Source organism: Patella vulgata, chromosome 5 (genome assembly GCF_932274485.2).
Source record: "Patella vulgata chromosome 5, xgPatVulg1.2, whole genome shotgun sequence".
Classification (NCBI taxonomy): Eukaryota; Metazoa; Mollusca; class Gastropoda; family Patellidae; genus Patella; species Patella vulgata.
The window spans coordinates 2,948,309-2,969,580 of record NC_065883.2 but is presented as its reverse complement, the minus strand read 5'-3'; the positions used below and the strand labels follow the sequence as shown (position 1 = coordinate 2,969,580).

The window sequence follows — 21,272 nt, the reverse complement described above, 5'->3', positions numbered from 1 at the left end:
ACGTGATGTAAACAGGGTTAGGGCACATGATTGTTGCCGAGGATTGTGGTTTAGGGTTATTGAAGGCGTAGGTAAGGTTTTGGGTTTGGGTTACCGCTAGCCCTTTTTACGTCGCGTGACCTTGAAGAAATTATATATATGGCCTTGTCAAATAACCTGTAAAATGTTATTTTTTATTCTTCGGGGGAAAAAGACATATTTAAAAACCAAGAGTATTATTTTAATGTTCAATTGTTAAGCAATACGTATTTCACGTGATTCAAGTGTCTATTTATATATCAAGAACCCCGGCTGACTAACAGACAATCAAATTTATGTGGCCTAACGAAGAGAAGGCCTTATCAATGACAATGTCAAGGTTTCGGGTGAATTATTTATGGGTGTACAAATAACAACGAGTTTCAAGAAATAACATTCTCCAATAACGTCTGATATCTGGAAAACCATGTTACTATTAATAGATTTATATCACGCACCTGCCTAGTGATTGCGTTCAAGCAGCCAGTAGTCTACACTGAATTTCTACCTCCATTTTATCTGCACACGATAAGCTGATATTTTAATTTTATTGATTGTAAATATATTTAGCTTACCACTATTGCTTTTATCTGTGTGTGAGGGAGAGAGAGAGAGAGGGAGTGGCGGGTAGGGTGGGTGGGGTGTAACGCCCACTCGACACAAACTAGGTCATTTCGGGACTAACATATTCATCAGTTTTTGTTTCAATGACGTTTTCTCGCATTGTCAGATTGAATTTGTCGATTTCATACGACGAGGATTTCGAGTGGCTGTGCAGCCACCATATCTTGGACCTTGTTTGCTCTGTTTATGACGACATGAAATGAAATGAAATGGGGTTTAACGTCCTACTGTTCTGCACGGACTAGGCTTTTGAAGACGGACATACGCCGTACAGTGTGCTATGAGCGAAATTTTGCGGCACTACGGGCTACTTTTAATGTGTTGAGTTTTATTTTACAGTTTGTAGATTAAAGAGAGAGGGAGAGAAATGGGGTTTAACGTCCACTCGACACAGACTAGGTCATTTCGGGACTAACATATGGTTTAATTCTATTTCAATAATTCGCTTGCGCGTAGGGGTCTTTAGCAGTGGGAGGAAACCGGAGGGCCCGGAGAAAACCCACGAGGTTGAACAGGCAACCCTACTCCTTGTCACGTACAACCGGGGGTTCGAAACCACGCCAGTTGACTCAATGACAGGCCTCATGATACAGCGCGATGGTGCAAACCAATCGGCCATTCAACCCCCCCCCCCCCATGTAGATTAAAGAGTTCTGACGTCAGAATAGATATCTAGAATAGATAACGGTAAGTGAAATTATAATACAAGTTCGTTTCATTTTATTTTTGTTTGGTGGATATTCAGCACGTTATAAATAGATTATTATTATTATTATTTACATTGTACTTAATTCTGTTACCCAACGGAATCGTTCCAATTTTCGATTCCCCGAGTAGGATCGCCTGTCCAACCTGGTGGGTTTTCTTTTCCAAGCCCTCCGATTTCCTCCCACAACTAAAGACCCCCTACGTCCCGAAATGATTAATTTATACTAATATTTGTCACTGTCGTTTGTTTGTTTGTTCAGGGTGACGATTACAGTAGGGCTGTCCAGAGGCTGAATTTTGGTGTATAGCTCGGGCTAGCTCGGACCGCGGACTAACATAGGCGATAGACTTGAAATAAGTATTAACGTCCTACTGTTCTACACAGACTGGGCTAATGGTGTGTGCTATGAGGAATATTTGCCTGGACAGCGGGAAAACATTTAAACTGCCAAGGGTTCATTTACTAGAACGTCAGTATGTACACTGGATATCGGATTTCGTCCCATCGGAACGACTAGACAGCTGTCTTTGTCGACCCCCCCCCCCCTCGCACTGCACCGCCGACAAGGGAGAACCACGCCAGAAAATCCCCAGCGTCTCTCCCACTGATCAGACTGGAAATTGGCATTGTTTATATTTAATAAGAACTGAGGTATGATAATAAACCAATTGATTAATAACATCGGTTATGACTAGATTGGTTAGTCTGCTCTGACGCGTCAAAGTCGCAGGAGAGAGAGAGAGAGAGAGAGAGAGAGAGAGAGAGAGAGAGAGAGAGAGAGAGACGGGGTTTAACGTCCACTCGACACAAACTAGGTCATTTCTGGAGCAACCCATGGGTCAATTTTATTTCAATAATTCGCAACCCTACTCCTTGTCACGCACAACCGAGGAATCGATCTGAGGAAGGAAGAAGCCGGTTCATAAAAATATATAACTAGTCTTTTTTTTTTACTTTGGCGCCATTTATTATTATTATATATAAATTGTTGGTTGACATTAAATATAACATTCAGATATAATGTAGATTATTATATATAACTTGATAACAATACAATATATTGATGGTTGACATTAAAGCGGTAGTTTCATATTTTCTAGGAAAGTCCAAACATAGTTATTTCTATTTATATTTCTTTATAGGTAGCCAACTGACTATTATACAATCATAGATAAAATTCTTGAATATTTTCGCCACGGTAGGCCTACTTGGCAACTGTTAATCAGAATAACAAGCCTATTAACGTCTTTCAATGACAGTAATTTCATTAATTGTTACTTGAATTGTAAAGTTTCTATCATCATCAATAAATCCACTGACAGGATTAATGAGGTATGACCAATCAATAGAATCACGCCATTCTAACCAACCATCGGGTATAAAAGCAGTATCAACACATTGTGTAACAACAGATTGTTTATCATCTGCGTTATTTATAACTTTACATGTGGCGTCAACTTTACATGACGTAATACTTTCATCTTCTACGTCATTCAGGCATAATCCAACATGTAATAATGATGACACGGCTATACCCACACCGATTCGCCATTTAATACCTGAAACTACATGTTGTTTACCATTATACCAATAACAACCTCCCACAGTATCCACATTAAAAGTATCTTCAAACATATTCTGATGACAACCAAGTTGATTAGTTAACAAAGTTCTATCTATCTCTGCTTCTTGAAATGTTGAATATCTTACATAAGGTATATCCAATTTTCTACAACTACTTTCATCTTTCTCCTGTCTAACTTTAGGTAATCTTTGTAAAACTTGAACAATAGACAAATCTTCTAAAACATTCACTGAATATTTAACACTAGCTTTTAAATCTTCTATTAACCTTTTGATGTCCTCCATCAATTTCCCTAATTTGGATTCTTCCTCTTCGCTAGTTTTCTGCATTTCCATTTTCACATTTTCTCCAATTTTACGAAATTCTGAACAGATTTTATCCACCTGTGCATCTATTTTGTAACATTCAGTTTTTGTAAAGTTTTTGACTTCAATTGATTTACTATTTAGATTATCATAATGTTTCTGTAAACGTTTAATTTGTGTTTCTAATTCACCATTCAATGTTCTTAGGTCGTGTCTGATATTTTGTTTGACTTCTTCCTTCTGTAAATTAAAATAATTGTGTCCGTTATGATTAACCACGAAACATTTTCGACACATGGCTAGTAAACAGTCGGTACAGTACATTGTAACTTTCTTTCTTTCGTGATGGGTGCAAAAATCTGTATGATTTGTCCCTTCATTCTGTGCTTGATTCGACCTTGATTGTTGACAGATTTGGTTTTCGTCATATCGACAAACAATGTGGTCTTTACAAATTTTCATCTTGCCATGCGTGGTTTTACACGATTGACACAAATATTGATCACAGTCTCGACAAAAATATTGAGATATATCTTCAGTACATACATCACATTGTGGAATATTATTTGGGGAATGGTCCGTAATGTATGGTTTGGATCTTAATTGGTTCAGGCCACCAGTAGGGATATGTATTAAACAACGACACAATGGACAAATGAACTGGTCATTAATGGAGGTTTTGTTAACATACTCATCTAAACAGCAGAAACAGAACGAATGTTGACAGTCTATTATTACGGGTTGTTGAAAGTCATTTAAACAAATACTACACACTTCCTTGTCTGTCTGTTCAGCCATGTTGAAGTACTGTCTGTTACATTGCTCGTACAAAATAAGAGTTGAAAAGAGACAGCACTCTAAAAATGAGGTAGTCCAATTTGATATGCGCTATCGATATAGATGACCTAAAAATCAAACGATTAAAACACAATAGCTTGCAGTCTTCCGAGTAAATAGTCTGCTATATCACTATATTCTAGTCTAAGAAAACACCCAGCAACCTATTTTCTTTGGCCAACATTCACGCCATGCGTCACTTCGAGATTTATCTTACCTTTACACCTGGGTCATCGATCACGTGATTTCAAAATGCAACCGTTAATATGTAAATAGGCAGGATTTATTTGAAATATTTCCATTTCCCCAGACTCTTCGTAATATTTGAAGTTTTGTTTCAGTCAACATCAATGTAAATTTGTTCTGCTAACGACCCAACATCTACCTCGTGGTGTCAGGGTCAACATATAAACTTAAACATGATACGGTTTCTCAGAAATTCAACTTTTATTATCGTTTTGAAATATCTATATTTAGAATATTACCAACGGGTCACGTGTGTACTATATTTAGTCATTATATATAATATGTTACATAAACTGATGACGACAGTAGACACACGTTTACTGGGTTTATCAATACCCACGTTATCGAGTAATGTAGGCAATAATTTCATTACCATTTCGCAGTAAAGTGTGTGAGTCAGTATATTAACATTATGTAAGAAAAAGTGTTATTCGCGCTTAGCGTGTGTGTCAATATATTAAAATGTGTGAGGGTTTTATGTTATGTTATGTCGTCTGCTTGTGATTAGCACGCGCTGTATTTATAACGTTAGTATGTGGTATACTGATTTAACAATTCTGGGCCCTGTTTCACAAAAACTTAAATCTCCTTAAAATCGTCTTAAACTAAAATTCCATCCTAACTTAAGATAGATGCGTTTCACAAAACGATTTTAAGCATTTTAGATAAAATCCACTAAAATAATATTGTAAGTTAAAATTGTATCTTAACTTAATTCACAAAAATAATTTTCATTCAATTTCTTTTCATTGCATGGGAAATATACCTGCGGCCCATCCGTTTATTTTATTGTAAGACAATATAAGCAATTAGGTGACGCCCCCAAATTAATACCCCAAGAACAAAAAACTCCTCAAAACCGAGTAAACAAAAAACTTTGTAACTATTTTATATATTACCATATGATTCAAGTATAAATTATACTATTTTCAAACAATTAATAGACTAATAAAAAAAACCTAAAAAAAAAAAAAAAAATCTAAAGCCACTCTTCATATCTAATGTCTAAAAAAAATATCTTTGTAGGCCTACAATTGTTTAAAGATAAAGAGGGCCCGGAGAAAACCCACGGGGTTGGATGGGCGACCCTACTCCCTGTCACGTACAACCGTGGAATCGAAACCCCGTCAGTCCTATAATACTAGATACGCCATATGCAAAGTATTTATGGTTTTGGGTTATGATGATTGATATAGGAGCCAAGGGTATTTTCTATTGGGAAAAATCATTTTAATTTACGTAAGATAGATAGGCATTATCCAGTAAGGAGTGTGGCACTTTGGCATTTTCAAATTATTATTGAAAGAGTCCATGGGACTGACATTTCAAATCTGGGCATCGGAACATTGGTTATTTCGTGTTAGTTTAAAAGTTATTAAATACTTTTAAAATTCGACAAAACGTTAGTCTACATTAATCGTTTGTGACAATTCCTCAATAGTTTCTGTTTCAAAAATACCATAAAACTACGAAATTCAAGCGATTTAGTTTATCGATAAGCATTATTTCCATTCAAGCCTGCAAGTAAATCAAATGGCAAGTTCACGAAAGCGACATGCAAGTTCAAGCCCAACCAACTGATACATTCAAAATCAATAACACGCAATACACTTATTTATTTCATTAAACTATAACACATACTTATGGAAGAACAATTACTGATTTATTTGGGCGACGTTTCGAAGAATATTCTCTCAACGTTTTCAAGCAAGTACAGTAACAAGTGTGTAGAGCAATGTATTTCATCTCTCTACGACTGTCTGACCATGTACACACATTGTTACAGCGTATGAAACTCTCGTCATTGGTATTGTAACGGTTAGTTCAACCTGGCAACAGTTTTCAGTTCCGAAGCGGGTATGCTTACAGCCTAAGTGCCCTCGCCGTAATTGTGCACTGCGCGAGCGCAAGCAATTTTAACTGAAATCTATTAAAATTGCATTTTAAAGTAGCCAAGTCTCTAACTCAATATCATCCAAAATCTTCGACATTGAAAACACAAATTATTTGTCAATTTAAATCAACATTGATGCTGTGATCTTACGGGGAAAAGATGAGCTTCTGATATCCAATAATTAAGACAAAATAAACATTTTACCGTTGGTACACGAATCGTGTACCATGGTTAATTTCAGCCCCATTTTTAACAAGGGACTCGTAGAAAGAGGCTAGATCCACAAGTCATGTCAAACGGTGACGTCGTATTCTTATCTGGAGAGCATGCGGAATAAATACTATCGGTATAGAGTGGAATAACCAGACGCTAGAGATTGCCATTGGATTGAGACTTCTGGCGTATTTCGCCGAATATAACTGATCAGAAATTGCAGTAAAAACAGAAACGATTGAATGTAAATCAGTTTATATACATTCACATTACATTATTATAGTGGTTGCGACACATTGTGTCAATTTCTAGATCCAAAATATTAGCGATTTAGCTCCTTTAAGTTACAATCGATCTTCGTGAAACGCATAAAATTTCAGTTTGATTTTAGTTAAAATCTATTTTAATGATTTTAGCTTAAATTTTTGTGAAACAGGGCCCAGTACAGACTGGGCTTATGAAGACGGGCATACACAATATAGTGTGCTATGAGGGAATTTTGCCCGGATACCGGCGTTTCCGCCTACTCTTCGTCGAATTCCAACTGCCAAGGATTCTTTTACGTGCACACCAATGAACACGTGTTGTGGGTCAATTTCGGCCCATACAGCTCTTAATGGAAAACACCGATTAAAATCGTATTTTTAAAAATAAATTGGCCGATGTGTTGCACGTGGGGTTTTGGCGGCCCATGAGACATGCCCATGTAAGAAAATATCTATGGGTCCCCATTACAAACAGAAAACAAGTAGGCCTTGTGCGAAGAATAAAACGTATAGAAAAACGTTTTTGTCCCCTCGCGGATCTAGGTAATGATGAATTTCCACAATAAAGAAAGGTAGCAACACAAAGCATGGAAATACTCCCACTCAGCAGAAATGTCTCAAATGTAGAAAACCGAAAGCAAAGCTTGTTGAACAAAAGGGGATATCTGAAAGACCACGCAATAAAGTAAAAAAAGCATGTGCTGTATATGCAGGCATAACCGGAAGTGCAGAAAGGGTATAAAAGAGATACCGAGAGCATGACAGATGTCCACGCCTGACACCAGTACAACGCGAGGGAGCCCTGGGTATGCTACAGATGGTGCCACTCGTGTCAACGTGGCGAGAACGCTTGGCTTGGTTTTTCCCGAAATGCAGTTACCATCCTGATGCAACTTTACAGACAAAAAGGGCAGACAACAGACAGGCCAAGAACGGGTAGACCCAGGGTGACAATCCACCATGATGGCCGGTACTTCCGCACCTTACTCCTATGGAATCGCTTCTTGACAGTGACGTCATCAGCGAGGGATGCCTTAGTTCACGTGGGCAGCAGACAAACAGTTGACAGACGACTTAGGGATCAGGGAATTAGAGCTTACATAACGTATAGGGGACAGCTGTTGATAGCGCAACATCGTCGTCAGAGATTGCGATGGGCCCGAACTGTACGAAGTTGGTGGCGAAGTGACTGACAGGGCGTCGTCTTCACTGATGAAAGCCGGTTCTGTGTGTACAGGGCTGATGGCTGACAACGTGTGTACCGCAGGAGGAGTGAACAAACGGCTATTAGTTGTGTTCGGGAGGTCGTTCCGTACGGCGGAGTTGGTGTTATGGTTTTGAGAGGAGAAGGTACCACAGGAGAAGGCGCCATTAGTCATTGTTAATGACAACTTGTCAGCCCAACGTCCTGTATCAGCATGGTAACGCCAAAGCCCCACACAGCCCACATTGTCTGGAACTTCCTTGCAGCCAACAACGTAATGGCGTTGCCCTGGCCTGCACGTTCCCCAGACATGTCCCCTATTGAACACCTTTGGGATATCATGGATGGTCGTGTTCGATACAAGAGTGAAGACGCAATGTACATAAATTGATGGTTGATATTAAAGTGATAGTTTAATATTGTCTAAGAAAGTCAAATCATAATTATTTCTATATCCATTGCTTAAAAGGTTTTAAATCACTATTTTATAATCATACGAATTATTCTAGCACTTACAAACCATTCACATACAAATTTGAAATATTTTCTACTCTTCCACATTACTTGGTAATGGTTAATTAGAATAACAGTAGCTTAATTCATTAATTGTTACTTGAATTTTAAAGTTTCCATCATCATCAATAAATCCACCGTCAGGATTACTGAAATATGACAAGTCAATAATATCATACCAGTCTAACCAACTACCAGATCTAACAGTATCAGCACACTGTTTAACCACAGATTGTCTATCGTCTCTTATATTTATAACTTTATATGTGACGTCAACTTTACATGACGTAATACTTTCATCTTCTACGTCATCCAGGTAGAATTCAAAGGATAATGATGATGAGCCTCTACTTACACCGATACTCCATGTAAAACCTGAAACAACGTGTTGTTTACCAGAACACCAACCATCATCTCTCACAATATCCAGATTAAAATTATCTTCAAACATATTCTTATGACAACTTAGAATTTTACCAAGTTGATTAGTTAACAAAGTTTTATCTATCTCTGCAACTTGAAAAGTTGAATATCTTGCATCAGGTATATCCAATTTTCTACAACTATTTTCATCTTTCTCCTGTCTAACTTTAGGTAATCTTTGTATAACTTGAACAATGGACGAATCTTCTAAAACATTCACTGAATATTTAACACTGGCTTTTAAATCTTCTGTTAGTGTTTTAATGTCCCCCAACAATTTCTCGAATTTGAATTCTTCCTCTTCACCAGTTCTCTGCATTTCCTTTTTACTTTTTTCTCCAATTTTACGAAATTCTGAGCAGATTTTGTCCACATGTGCATCGACTTTGTCACATTCAGTTTTTGTAAAGTGTTTGATTTCACATAATTTACTATTTAAATTATCATGATGTTTCTGAAAGCATTTAATTTGTGTTTCTAATTCATCATTCAATGTTCTTAAATCTTGTCTCATATTTTGTCTGACTTCTTCCTCCTGTAAATCTAAATAATTGTGTCCGTTATGATTGGCCACGAAACATTTCCAACACATGGCTAGTGTACAATCTTTACAGTATATTGTAACGTCCTCTCCTTCGTGATGGGAGCAAAAATCTGTATGACCTGTGACGGAAGTGTCTGGTGTTCTTTCTTTCTTTGCTTCGTGTGACCTTGATTGTCGACAGATTTGGTTTTCATCATATCGACAAACAACGTGGTCTTTACAAATTTTCATCTTATCATGCATCGTTTTACATGATTTACATAAATATTGATCACAGTCTCGACAATAATGTTGAGATGTATCTTCAGTACATACATCACATTGTGGGATATTAATTGTAGAATTGTCCTCAATGTTTGGTTTGGGTCTTAATTGGTTCAGGCCGCCAGAAGGAATTTGTATTAAACAACGACACAATGGACAAATGAACTGGTCATTAGTGGAGGTTTTGTTCACATAATCTTCTAAACAACAGAAACAAAACAAATGGTGACAGTCCACTTTTACAGGTTGCTGAAAGTTGCTCAAACAAATACTACAAACTTCCTTGTCTGTTTTTTCAGCCATGGTGAATTACTGATTTTTACACTGGTTGTACACCACACGAGCTAAAACTGTTCACAAGTACACGAACTGGAACTGTCCAAAAACAAGCCAGATCGCCGTCTACAGGATAAAAAGTCAAAATCACCTAGACAACCACATAACAACATTGTACATACAAAGACTTGCTACAGTTTCTTAGAAACTCAACTTGTCTTTCCTAGAAACTCGACTTTTCGTTTCCGTATTGAATTACTTTATGTCACAATACAATATATATAAAATACTACCAAGAATTGTATATATGTAACAGGTCACGTGTTTAGTGGTGTATTATACTATTAAAAATAATTCTATTGAAAGCGTGTCGTGGCATGCATGTCAAAGTTCAGCTTACGCTTTATCATTCACGTGTCACGTGTTTATTGGTGTATATATTTAATGTAGGTTATTGAACAACTAGAAACAACATAATGATATCATTTCAATACAGAACGGCTGATCAACGGTCACTCGGATATAGTAACAATACAACGATATATACAACGTGATTGTTTTGAAAGCTTGTCGTAGAATGTAGGTTATAAGATATAGTAAAATGAAACAATAATATCAATTTATTACAGATAAGATGACGCCGGGATATAGTAAGATAGTCGTCCGGGCAGTCAACAAGGGTTGTAGCATATTTTGTTCTTGTATCAGTAAGTAGAACGTTTACAACACATGAAGTGTGTTGAAGGGCAAAGCTAGGTAAAGTCCGAGGTTAAATGCAGCCTGGCAGTATTTCTGACACTGGTCGTCGAGATAAATAGAACTGACTAGATAATGTTCGTCGGCAAATAACCAGCTTATCTGAACAGAGAGGGGGGGGGGGGTGTTACGGCAGAAGTCCATATTTGCATCAATATTTGATCCAGGTCTATAAATTAAACAGTGAGAATCTTAGTTCAAAGTTTGTACTAAGCGTAACCATGAAAACGCCATAATGGCTGCCGCTAAACCAGATTTAATAAAGAAAACGCAATGATAAATTAAAGCCCCCTCACAAGTTGAAAGAGGATTTTACATTGTTGTGAATATGTTATACAAAGTTGTAGAGCATTTTTATGTCAAATTCATTAATAGTAGGTTTATAGCAGAATAGGCTTGGTATAAAATCACTAAAAATGTACAACATGCAAGTCTATGACTGAGTGGGAATGTGGGATTTAATCACCGTAGAAGGTATTGATTACCGAAACATATTTTCTAAAATATTTTATTGGGGGGGGGGGGCAAAAAGAGGGCAGACCAGATTTAGGGGGCTGGGCAGAGGAGGGTGTGGTGGCATTTGCCTTTTTCGTTCATGAGTTATAACCCTTTAAATTGCTTAATTTTTCTTGTCCGTTCTCTTGAGACCATGGTTTTCCTTTCGGGCAAGCTTAGCTATATTTGTTTTGTTGCGTATTTCTATGTTTTGTGTGGCTATCTCTTTTATATTCTGGGTAAATTATCTCAATGAATTCAGACAGTGGACAGCCAGTATAACTAACTACACAACTACTGCACATGCGTTAATACTGGTCGTACGGATCATTTTAATGAAATGAAATAGGGTTTAATGTCCTGCTTATTTTTATGCACCGATTGGGTTAATGAAGACTGGCATACAGCATACTGTGTCTTTAGAAATGCTTCCACTACTGACGTCTTACTCCAGCAACAGTAGTGAATCGTTCTAAGCAGTTCCTGTGATCAAGTTCTTTAGTCAAATGACTACAAAAACCTTACTGGCCTATAGCTCCCTTAATTTCTACATAAACTGACCAAAAACTATACTGCATATATCTTAACATATAATAAAACAATTCCCATTGAAATAAAGGTTGTGACAGTATTGGTTCTTTAATCAAGTTCTGGATGACAAGACTAGTTTAAACTCTTATAATATCTTTATTCTCTGCTTCTTCTAACATATTATGTACAAAACGGAAGACTCCGTAATTAGCTTGTGTTGAGGGAGCCATGTCCTAGCTTTGCATAAATGTGCCAACTCTCGGGCGTTCCGTCTCGTGCCGAGCCGAGGCGCCCACGGCCTCACTTCTCGTCTCCTGGCCGGACCCGACTGTCGATTCGTTTCTTCTCTGGGCTTAAAAATCCTTCCAGACAAAGGAACTGGCTGATGTATCATCTATCATATCAGGTTTAACATTTGCTTATCATCAAAGAAAGTTTAAATAAGACATGCCAACAAGGTAAGGTTAACTAATCGTTACATAATCAAATAGACCAAGAACTCCAGGGATGTCGATAGCGAACAGGTGTCAAGTTGGCAGGAAGCGTCTATAACATCAGGTAATCTGTTTGCTGCACGGGACTATTGTTAGCCTATAAATAGATACGTGGATGACAGAAAGGTAGTTCTCTCTGATCTAATAGAAAGTGTTTACGTTAATGTGCACGCATAAGATTCTTCGGCAGTTTGGATGCGATGAACAATAGACACAGAAGCCGTTATCCGGTCACAATTTCCCCTAGTATCCAGTCACAATTATCCTGGTTGGTAGAAAACTTCATTTAATTTCGTTCTATAGTGTAACTTTGTAACTTTCTTTCAACCAACAGTAACTATTAATCAAAATCAAGCATTGTAAAACTGTTTTCTATACCGGCACTGTTAATCATTATCTCAACGTCTTCTCCGATCTATTTTCGAACAAACTTTTTCGCTTCGCTGAAAACACAACAGGCAATCAGCAACAAGATGTCGGCTGTTGGGCTGTTGCGGTCCATCTTATAGCCACAATGATCCGCAGTGAATATTCACTAGGCCGCGACAATCACTGATAAGGATGACATCGATGCAACTTAATGAGCCACAAATATTAACTCTTTTCCTCCGACAAATTAAATTCTAAAACATTTTTCATGTATTAGAAAAAGCAATAAACACGTTTGACGTATTTGTAGGTAAAAATTATTTCCTATTTTAGTCTAAATGGGTATTAAAATGAGTAAAAGGCCCCATTCTGCTCGAATCAGTAGCGTCTTATGTAAGCAATGCACGCACCATTGAGCCAATGATTGACGCTGCGTGATATGGCGTCATGTGTTGAAGGCAGTCATCTTTTACAGAAATATTAGAAGACTTTCGTCATACTCTGAGAAACAGATTGTCTTATAGCATGACTGTTCACGTCAAGACGAGCCTCGCTTCGCTTTCCCTCGAGTCGCTCCGGTTACCTCCCTATAATCGTTAGCTTGTTAATGTTTTCGCTTGCTTTGCATTGCTTACTTCGCTAGCGTCAGTATGTGCTGCTAAAAACACGTCCCCTTCTGCAAAACGGTTAGGTGGACACCATTGAAATCTAAGTATAGGGTAACGCACAAATGTACGTAACTCGGCCATATAAGACGAAACGAATTTAGGTAAGCCTGGGGGGAAAATGGGGTCTTACAGGCGACCCTTCTCCTTGTCACGTACAACCCGGGAATCGAAACCACGCCAGTTCACTCAATGACAGACCTTATGATGCAACGCGCATGCGCTAACCATTCGCCCCCCCCCCCCCAAAGATATGTGGCAGCGGTAATGCTTTAAACCATTCGGCCATTGCAATTAATAAGAGACGATATTGTATAGTATAATATCACAGTGCTATTTATTATATCATATAATCAGTAGTCTATTATATTATACATATCATGTAACATCAAGATCTTATCACATACATCTCATACCACCCAACAATATTCCTAAATCAACGGTTACCAACACTACTAGCTTATTAACCATTACTTCATACAGTAGTCAATATCTTATCACATAGCTTATTAACCATTGCTTCATCATACAGCAATTAGGGGTGATTATTTTGACTGACCAATCAAATTTATGTGATCCCTAATCAAGGGAGCTAATAAAAGACTTAAAACGATACTGAATTATCTGAATTCAGCCTGTTAACCAGTAAAGTTATCTGAATTCAGCGTGTTAATCGAGTGTAAACCTCTGTTAAATCACCGAAGTTATCATTGTATGTAGACAACCAAGCCTACTGGCTAGTTCATTCTTATATTATTTCAATTTATCAAAAATAAGTTTCAACCCAATGTGCCATGAAGTATGCTAATGGTGTCACAATAATTGGCTTACGTTATATGACCTTGACATTGTTAAAATGAGATAACGTGTATTATAATCAACTTATTGTATGTATTATAATTATATATTTTGTATATACAAAGCTCTATGACGTCATTATAGTATGACATCATGGATTGCTGCTAAACAACTAAATACTGTGTAGTTTTTTCTAATCCGTCCACAGACTTTGACTTCAGTAATGTAATAAGCGACCTGTCCTATATTATAATTCAACACTTACAAAAAAATTCTAAAAATATAAAGTGGGAATTATCAAATGGATAATGTTATTACAAGTTGTAGATTTTACAGCCGGACATTTAAGAAATGTGTCGGATATTTTTAACACCAGTCAATGTCTGGGAGTAATATTAAAAATGACAGCCCTACTCACAACCTGGCTTATTCCAAACAAGAAATCTGGCGTTTTACAAACCGGTTTTAAATTCTAAACAAAATTCATAAATACATATGCAATCTAAAACATAACGGCTGCTGCAAAAAAAACAAAACAACCATTCCGAATCTTATAGCTGTAGACAACCAACAGTCCTTATTACGGCTAGAGCCTTATACTGAGTTTTCGGATAAATCAACCAGCATGCAGTTTTCAAATACATCTTATGGCTGTAAGCTACAATCCTTATTATAGCTAGAGCCTAAATTCACAGAAATATAATACATGTTTAATTAAAGTAAATATATATGGTTTAGAAACAGATTCAACATAAATACCTTGTCAACAATTTTATTAATAAATCATTAATATTTACAAATAACCATGATGGTTTAAAATCGATAATTTCAACCGATATTATTTTAATAAATAACAACTATTTGTATCTATTTTTATCTTTCAATTTACCAGAACATTTTCCTTATAAAAGCCACCTTGATATTTGTTCAAAATTACTTCTCCTTTTTATTTGATAAAAGAAATCAGTTTTTCATTTTCGTTTAAAAAAAATATAAAAATATTAATATCCACCTCAGACTGATCTAACATTAACACATATCATTGGTCAATGCTATATCATCACCCAGCATTATATGGAAAAGGGGCGGAGCTTATTATTATTATATATAAATTGATGGTTGATATTAAATATAACATATACAATATAGATCATAATATATAAATTGATGGTTAAAGCCATAGTTTCATGTTTTCTATAAAAAAAAAAGTCAAAACATAATTTTTATATATACTATTCAAAAAAAGTAGGGGATATTTGATTTTTAAGTGTTATTAAAGTCACCTAATGAAACTGACGAAGAAACAAATGACAAAATGAAATGAAGTTCACATTCATCGATTTATTCCAAATGATCGTTAGACTAAGTAAGGCACAGACTGACCATTATAAGGGTAAAATGATACCCGGGGTCAAACAGCAAAATTACCACAGCATCACAACCAAGTCAGTAACGGGTAAATCCTCCTCTGTTTGCCAAACAAGCATTGATCCGACGTGGCATACTCCTAATGAGACGTCTAAGGTCATTTTGGTCCAGATTGTCCCATTCCTGTTGCAACGCAGCAGCAAGTTCTTGGACATTGGCAGGGCGTTGTTGACGTTGACGTAACCTCTGTCCAAGCATGTCCCAGACATGCTCGATGGGGGAGAGGTCGGGACTCAGTGCTGGCCAAGGTAATGTGGTGATGTTCTGTTGTTGGAGGTAACCTGTAACGATCCTGGCCCTGTGACATCTTGCGTTGTCATCCTGGAAGATGAAACGGCGGCCATGACGTCGTGCGAACGTCACAACATGGACTGCCAAGATGTTGTCCCGGTAGTACTGGCCTGTAACACGCCCTGCAACAACATGTAAAGCCGTTCTTCCAGCAACAGTGATGTCTCCCCACACCATAACAGAACCACCCCCAAATCGATCATGTCTGATGACGTTAACGTCTTGGAAGCGCTCGTTTCGACGACGCCACACCCTCCTACGTCTGTCCAAAAAATCAACAGTGAACCTTGACTCATCTGAAAACATCACATTGCTCCAGCGTCGATTATCCCAGTGTTGACGATCCCTACACCAACGACGTCTTGCCTGAATGTGATGATCTCTCAAACAAGGGATCACGCGAGGACGTCGGGCGCGAAGGTGACCCCTATGCAGTCGATTCCGAATCGTCTGGCCACTCACTCTCACACCAGTGTCTGTTTGAAGACGAGCGCTGATCTGATTTGCTGTGATGACACGATTTCTCAAGGCCACGGTACGGATAAATCGATCCTGGGCTTGAGTTGTCGCCCTAGGTCGACCTGAGCGTGGTCTGTCCTGTACAGATTGTGTATCACGGTATCTGGACCATAGCCTGCTTATGACAGACTGAGAAACATTCATCGTCCGCGCCACAACCGCCTGTGTTGTGCCGATCTGTAGCATGCCAAGGGCACGTAACCTTTCATTTTTGGTAAGCCGACGCATATCAAAATTTGTTTTCTGGTCACTAAAACAATTAAACTGATGTTTCCACCCTGGAATTCAATGCCACAATGACTGTAACATTCAAAGTCAGAGTCGTGCAAATCTTGGGTTGGAACCCCATGATGATCCCAAGCATCACCTGCATTCCATGCGGTAGCTATTGGTGCGTTTGGGCGTCACATGTAACTGGAAATGTTTCTTCTATTAGGTTCTATAGTGACTTTTTTCGTAGTCATTTGCATATTTTAGTATTATGCCCCCAAAATCAAATATCCCCTACTTTTTTTGAATAGTATATGAATTGATGGTTGACATTAAAGCGATAGTTTCATACATAATTATTTCTATATCTATTGCTTGAATATCATTCACATAAAAATTTGATATATATTTTCTACTCGCCCACGGTACTTAGTAAACTTTAATCAGAATAACAGTAGCCTAATTATTAACGCCTGTCAATGACAGTAATTTCATTAATTGTTACTTGAATTGTAAAGTTTCCATTATCATCAATAAATCCACTGTCAGGGTCATTGACATATGACAGGTCAATAAGTTTACCACAGTATAATCCACCACCAGGTCTGGCAGTATCAACACATTGTTTAACCACAGATTGTCTATCATCATTTTTATTTATAATTTTACATGTGACGTCAACTTTACATGACGTAATACTTTTATCTTCCACGTCATGCAGGTTTAACCCAACAAATAATGATGTGCTTCTAGTTACACTGATACTCCATGTAAAACCTGAAACTACTTGTTGTTTACCATAATTCCAACCACTACCTCTCACACCTTCCACAGTAAAAATATCTTCAATCATAATCTGATGACAACTTACAATTTTACCAAGTTGATTAGTTAACAACGTTTTATCTATCTCTGCTACTTGAAATGTTGAATATCTTACACCAGGTATATCCAATTTTCTACAACAACTTTCATCTTTCTCCTGTCTAACTTTAGGTAATCTTTGCAAAACTTCAACAATGGCCGAATCTTCTAAAACATTGACTGAATATTTAACACTAGCTTTTAAATCTTCTGTTAGTCTTTTAATATCCTCCATCAAATTCCGGCATTTGGATTCTTCCTCTTCACTAGTTTTTTGCATTTCCTTTTTAATATTTTCTCCAATTTTACGAAATTCTGAGCAGACTTTATCCACCTGTGCATCTACTCTGTCACATTCAGTTTTTGTAACTTGTTTGACTTCCATTAGTTTACTATTCAAATTATCATAATGTTTCTCAAAACGTTTAATTTGTGTTTCTAATTCATCATTCAGTGTTCTTAAATCCTGTCTCATATTTTGTCTGACTTCCTCCTCCTGTAAATCTAAATAATTGTGTCCGTTATGATTGGCCACGAAACATTTCCAACACATGGCTAGTGAACAGTCTTTACAGTACATTGTAATTTCCTCTCCTTCGTGATGGCGGCAAAACTCTTTATGATCTGTGACTGAAGTGACTGGTGTACTTTCGTTCTTTGGCCTTGATTGTTGGCCAATTTGGTATTCATCATATCGATAAGCAACATGGTCTTTACAAGACTTTAACTTATCATGCATGGTTTTACACGATTTACACAAACATTGATCGCAGTCTTGACAAAAATATTGAGATATATCTTCAGTACATACATCACATTGTGGAATATTATTTGGAGAATGGTCCGCAATGTATGGTTTGGATCTTAATTGGTTAACGCCACCAGTAGGGATTTGTATTAAACAACGACACAATGGACAAATGAACTGGTCATTAGTTGAGGTTTTCTTCACATAATCGTCTAAACAACTGAAACAGAACGAATGGTGACAGTCCACTTTTACAGGTTGCTGAAAGTTGCTCAAACAAATACTACAAACTTCCTTGTCTGTTTTTTCAGCCATGGTGAATTACTGATTGTTACACTGGTTGTACACCACACGAGCTAAAACTGTTCACAAGTACACTTCTTGGTCTGTCTGTTCAGCCATGTTGAATTACTGTTTGTTACACTGGTTGATTGTTACACTGGTTTTATACCACACGAGCTGCAACTGTTCACAAATACAAAAACAAACGAATAGGTCTATGTAATATACGCTATCGAGACGGGAGACTTAAAAAAAACCAAAAAAAACCCCACATGTATAATATACAAACTGAAACTCTTCAAAAATACAAAACCAAAACGAGTTGGTCAAAAAAATATACGCCATTAAACACGACAGTTAACTGTCTATAGGATAAAATGTCAAAATCAGCCATCCACTAACAGTGTACATACACGGTTTTGCTACCGTTTCTTAGAAACTCAGCTTGACTTTCTTAGAAACTCAACTTTTCGTTTCGTATTGAATTACTTCATGTCACAATACAATTGTATATATGTGATAGGTCACGTGTTTAGTGGTGTATAATGCTATTCACAATAATTCTATTGCAAGCCAAAGTTCAGCTTACGTTTTATCATTCACGTGTTTAGGGCTGCCTATATATATAGTTAAAGTATTATTAACAGGTCGCATGTTTAGTGTAAAATGTAGGTTATTAAATAATATGATAGCGGGATATAGCAACGATACAACTGTATTATTACGTGAATATATTGCAAGCTTGTCGTAGAATATAGGTTATTAGATAAAATGAAAGACGATACTATGATCAATATAATACAGATGGGATTGTATTTAGACATTGAAATGACCTTTTCTATAAAACTGTACGTCAGATAGACACGTTGATCCGTATGCCCCGATTACAGTTTTATTTCGTTTCATCTTTATTATTCTCGTTTCACTATTTTATAAGATATATTTAATACATTTTGTTTGCTGCACGGGACTATTGTTAGCCTATAAATAGATACGTGGATTACAGAAAGGTAGTTCTCTCTGATCTAATAGAAAGTGTTTACGTTAATGTGCACGCATAAGATTCTTCGGCAGTTTGGATGCGATGAACAATAGACACAGAAGCCGTTATCCGGTCATAATTTCCCCTAGTATCCAGTCACAATTATCCTGGTTGGTAGAAAACTTCATTTAATTTCGTTCTATAGTGTAACTTTGTAACTTTCTTTCAACCAACAGTAACTATTAATCAAAATCAAGCATTGTAAAACTGTTTTCTATACCGGCACTGTTAATCATTATCTCAACGTCTTCTCCGATCTATTTTCGAACCAACTTTTTCGCTTCGCTGAAAACACAACAGGCAATCAGCAACAAGATGTCGGCTGTTGGGCTGTTGCGGTCCATCTTATAGCCACAATGATCCGCAGTGAATATTCACTAGGCCTCGACAATCACTGATAAGGATGACATCGATGCAACTTAATGAGTCACAAATATTAACTCTTTTCCTCCGACAAATTAAATTCTAAAACATTTTTCATGTATTAGAAAGAGCAATAAACACGTTTGACGTATTTGTAGGTAAAAATTATTTCCTATTTTAGTCTAAATGGGTATTAAAATGAGTAAAAGGCCCCATTCTGCTCGAATCAGTAGCGTCTTATGTAAGCAATGCACGCACCATTGAGCCAATGATTGACGCTGCGTGATATGGCGTCATGTGTTGAAGGCAGTCATCTTTTACAATAATATTAGAAGACTTTCGTCATACTCTGAGAAACAGATTGTCTTATAGCATGACTGTTCACGTCAAGACGAGCCTCGCTTCGCTTTCCCTCGAGTCGCTCCGGTTACCTCCCTATAATCGTTAGCTTGTTAATGTTTTCGCTTGCTTTGCATTGCTTACGTCGCTAGCGTCAGTATGTGCTGCTAAAAACACGTCCCCTTCTGCAAAACGGTTAGGTGGACACCATTGAAATCTAAGTATAGGGTAACGCACAAATGTACGTAACTCGGCCATATAAGACGAAACGAATTTAGGTAAGCCTGGAGGGAAAATGGGGTCTTACAGGCGACCCTTCTCCTTGTCACGTACAACCCGGGAATCGAAACCACGCCAGTTCACTCAATGACAGACCTTATGATGCAACGCGCATGCGCTAACCATTCGCCCCCCCCCCCAAGATATGTGGCAGCGGTAATGCTTTAAACCATTCGGCCATTGCAAATAATAAGAGACGATATTGTATAGTATAATATCACAGTGCTATTTATTATATCATATAATCAGTAGTCTATTATATTATACATATCATGTAACATCAAGATCTTATCACATACATCTCATACCACCCAACAATATTCCTAAATCAACGGTTACCAACACTACTAGCTTATTAACCATTACTTCATACAGTAGTCGATATCTTATCACATAGCTTATTAACCATTGCTTCATCATACAGCAATTAGGGGCGATTATTTTGACTGACCAATCAAATTTATGTGATCCCTAATCAAGGGAGCTAATAAAAGACTTAAAACGATACTGAATTATCTGAATTCAGCCTGTTAAACCAGTAAAGTTATCTAAATTCAGCGTGTTAATCGAGTGTAAACCTCTGTTAAATCACCGAAGTTATCATTGTATGTAGACAACCAAGCCTACTGGCTAGTTCATTCTTATATTATTTCAATTTATCAAAAATAAGTTTCAACCCAATGTGCCATGAAGTATGCTAATGGTGTCACAATAATTGGCTTACGTTATATGACCTTGACATTGTTAAAATGAGATAACGTGTATTATAATCAACTTATTGTATGTATTATAATTATATATTTTGTATATACAAAGCTCTATGACGTCATTATAGTATGACATCATGGATTGCTGCTAAACAACTAAATACTGTGTAG

The 21,272-nt window shown here is 37.1% G+C and overlaps 1 protein-coding gene across 1 annotated transcript; it reads right to left on the bottom strand.

Moving 5' to 3' along the window:
* Positions 1-16,815: 16,815 nt before the first annotated feature.
* Positions 16,816-18,811, bottom strand: LOC126821023 (tripartite motif-containing protein 2-like). Its single transcript, XM_050549276.2, has one exon. The coding sequence runs from the start codon at positions 18,402-18,404 to the stop codon at positions 16,944-16,946; it is 1,461 nt and encodes a 486-aa protein (XP_050405233.2). The 5' UTR covers positions 18,405-18,811; the 3' UTR covers positions 16,816-16,943.
* Between the last annotated feature and the right edge of the window lie 2,461 nt (positions 18,812-21,272).

Excerpts from the sequence above, each read along its gene's own strand:
- LOC126821023 (XM_050549276.2), bottom strand. The coding sequence starts at position 18,404 with ATGGCTGAAAAAACAGACAAGGAAGTTTGTAGTATTTGTTTGAGCAAC.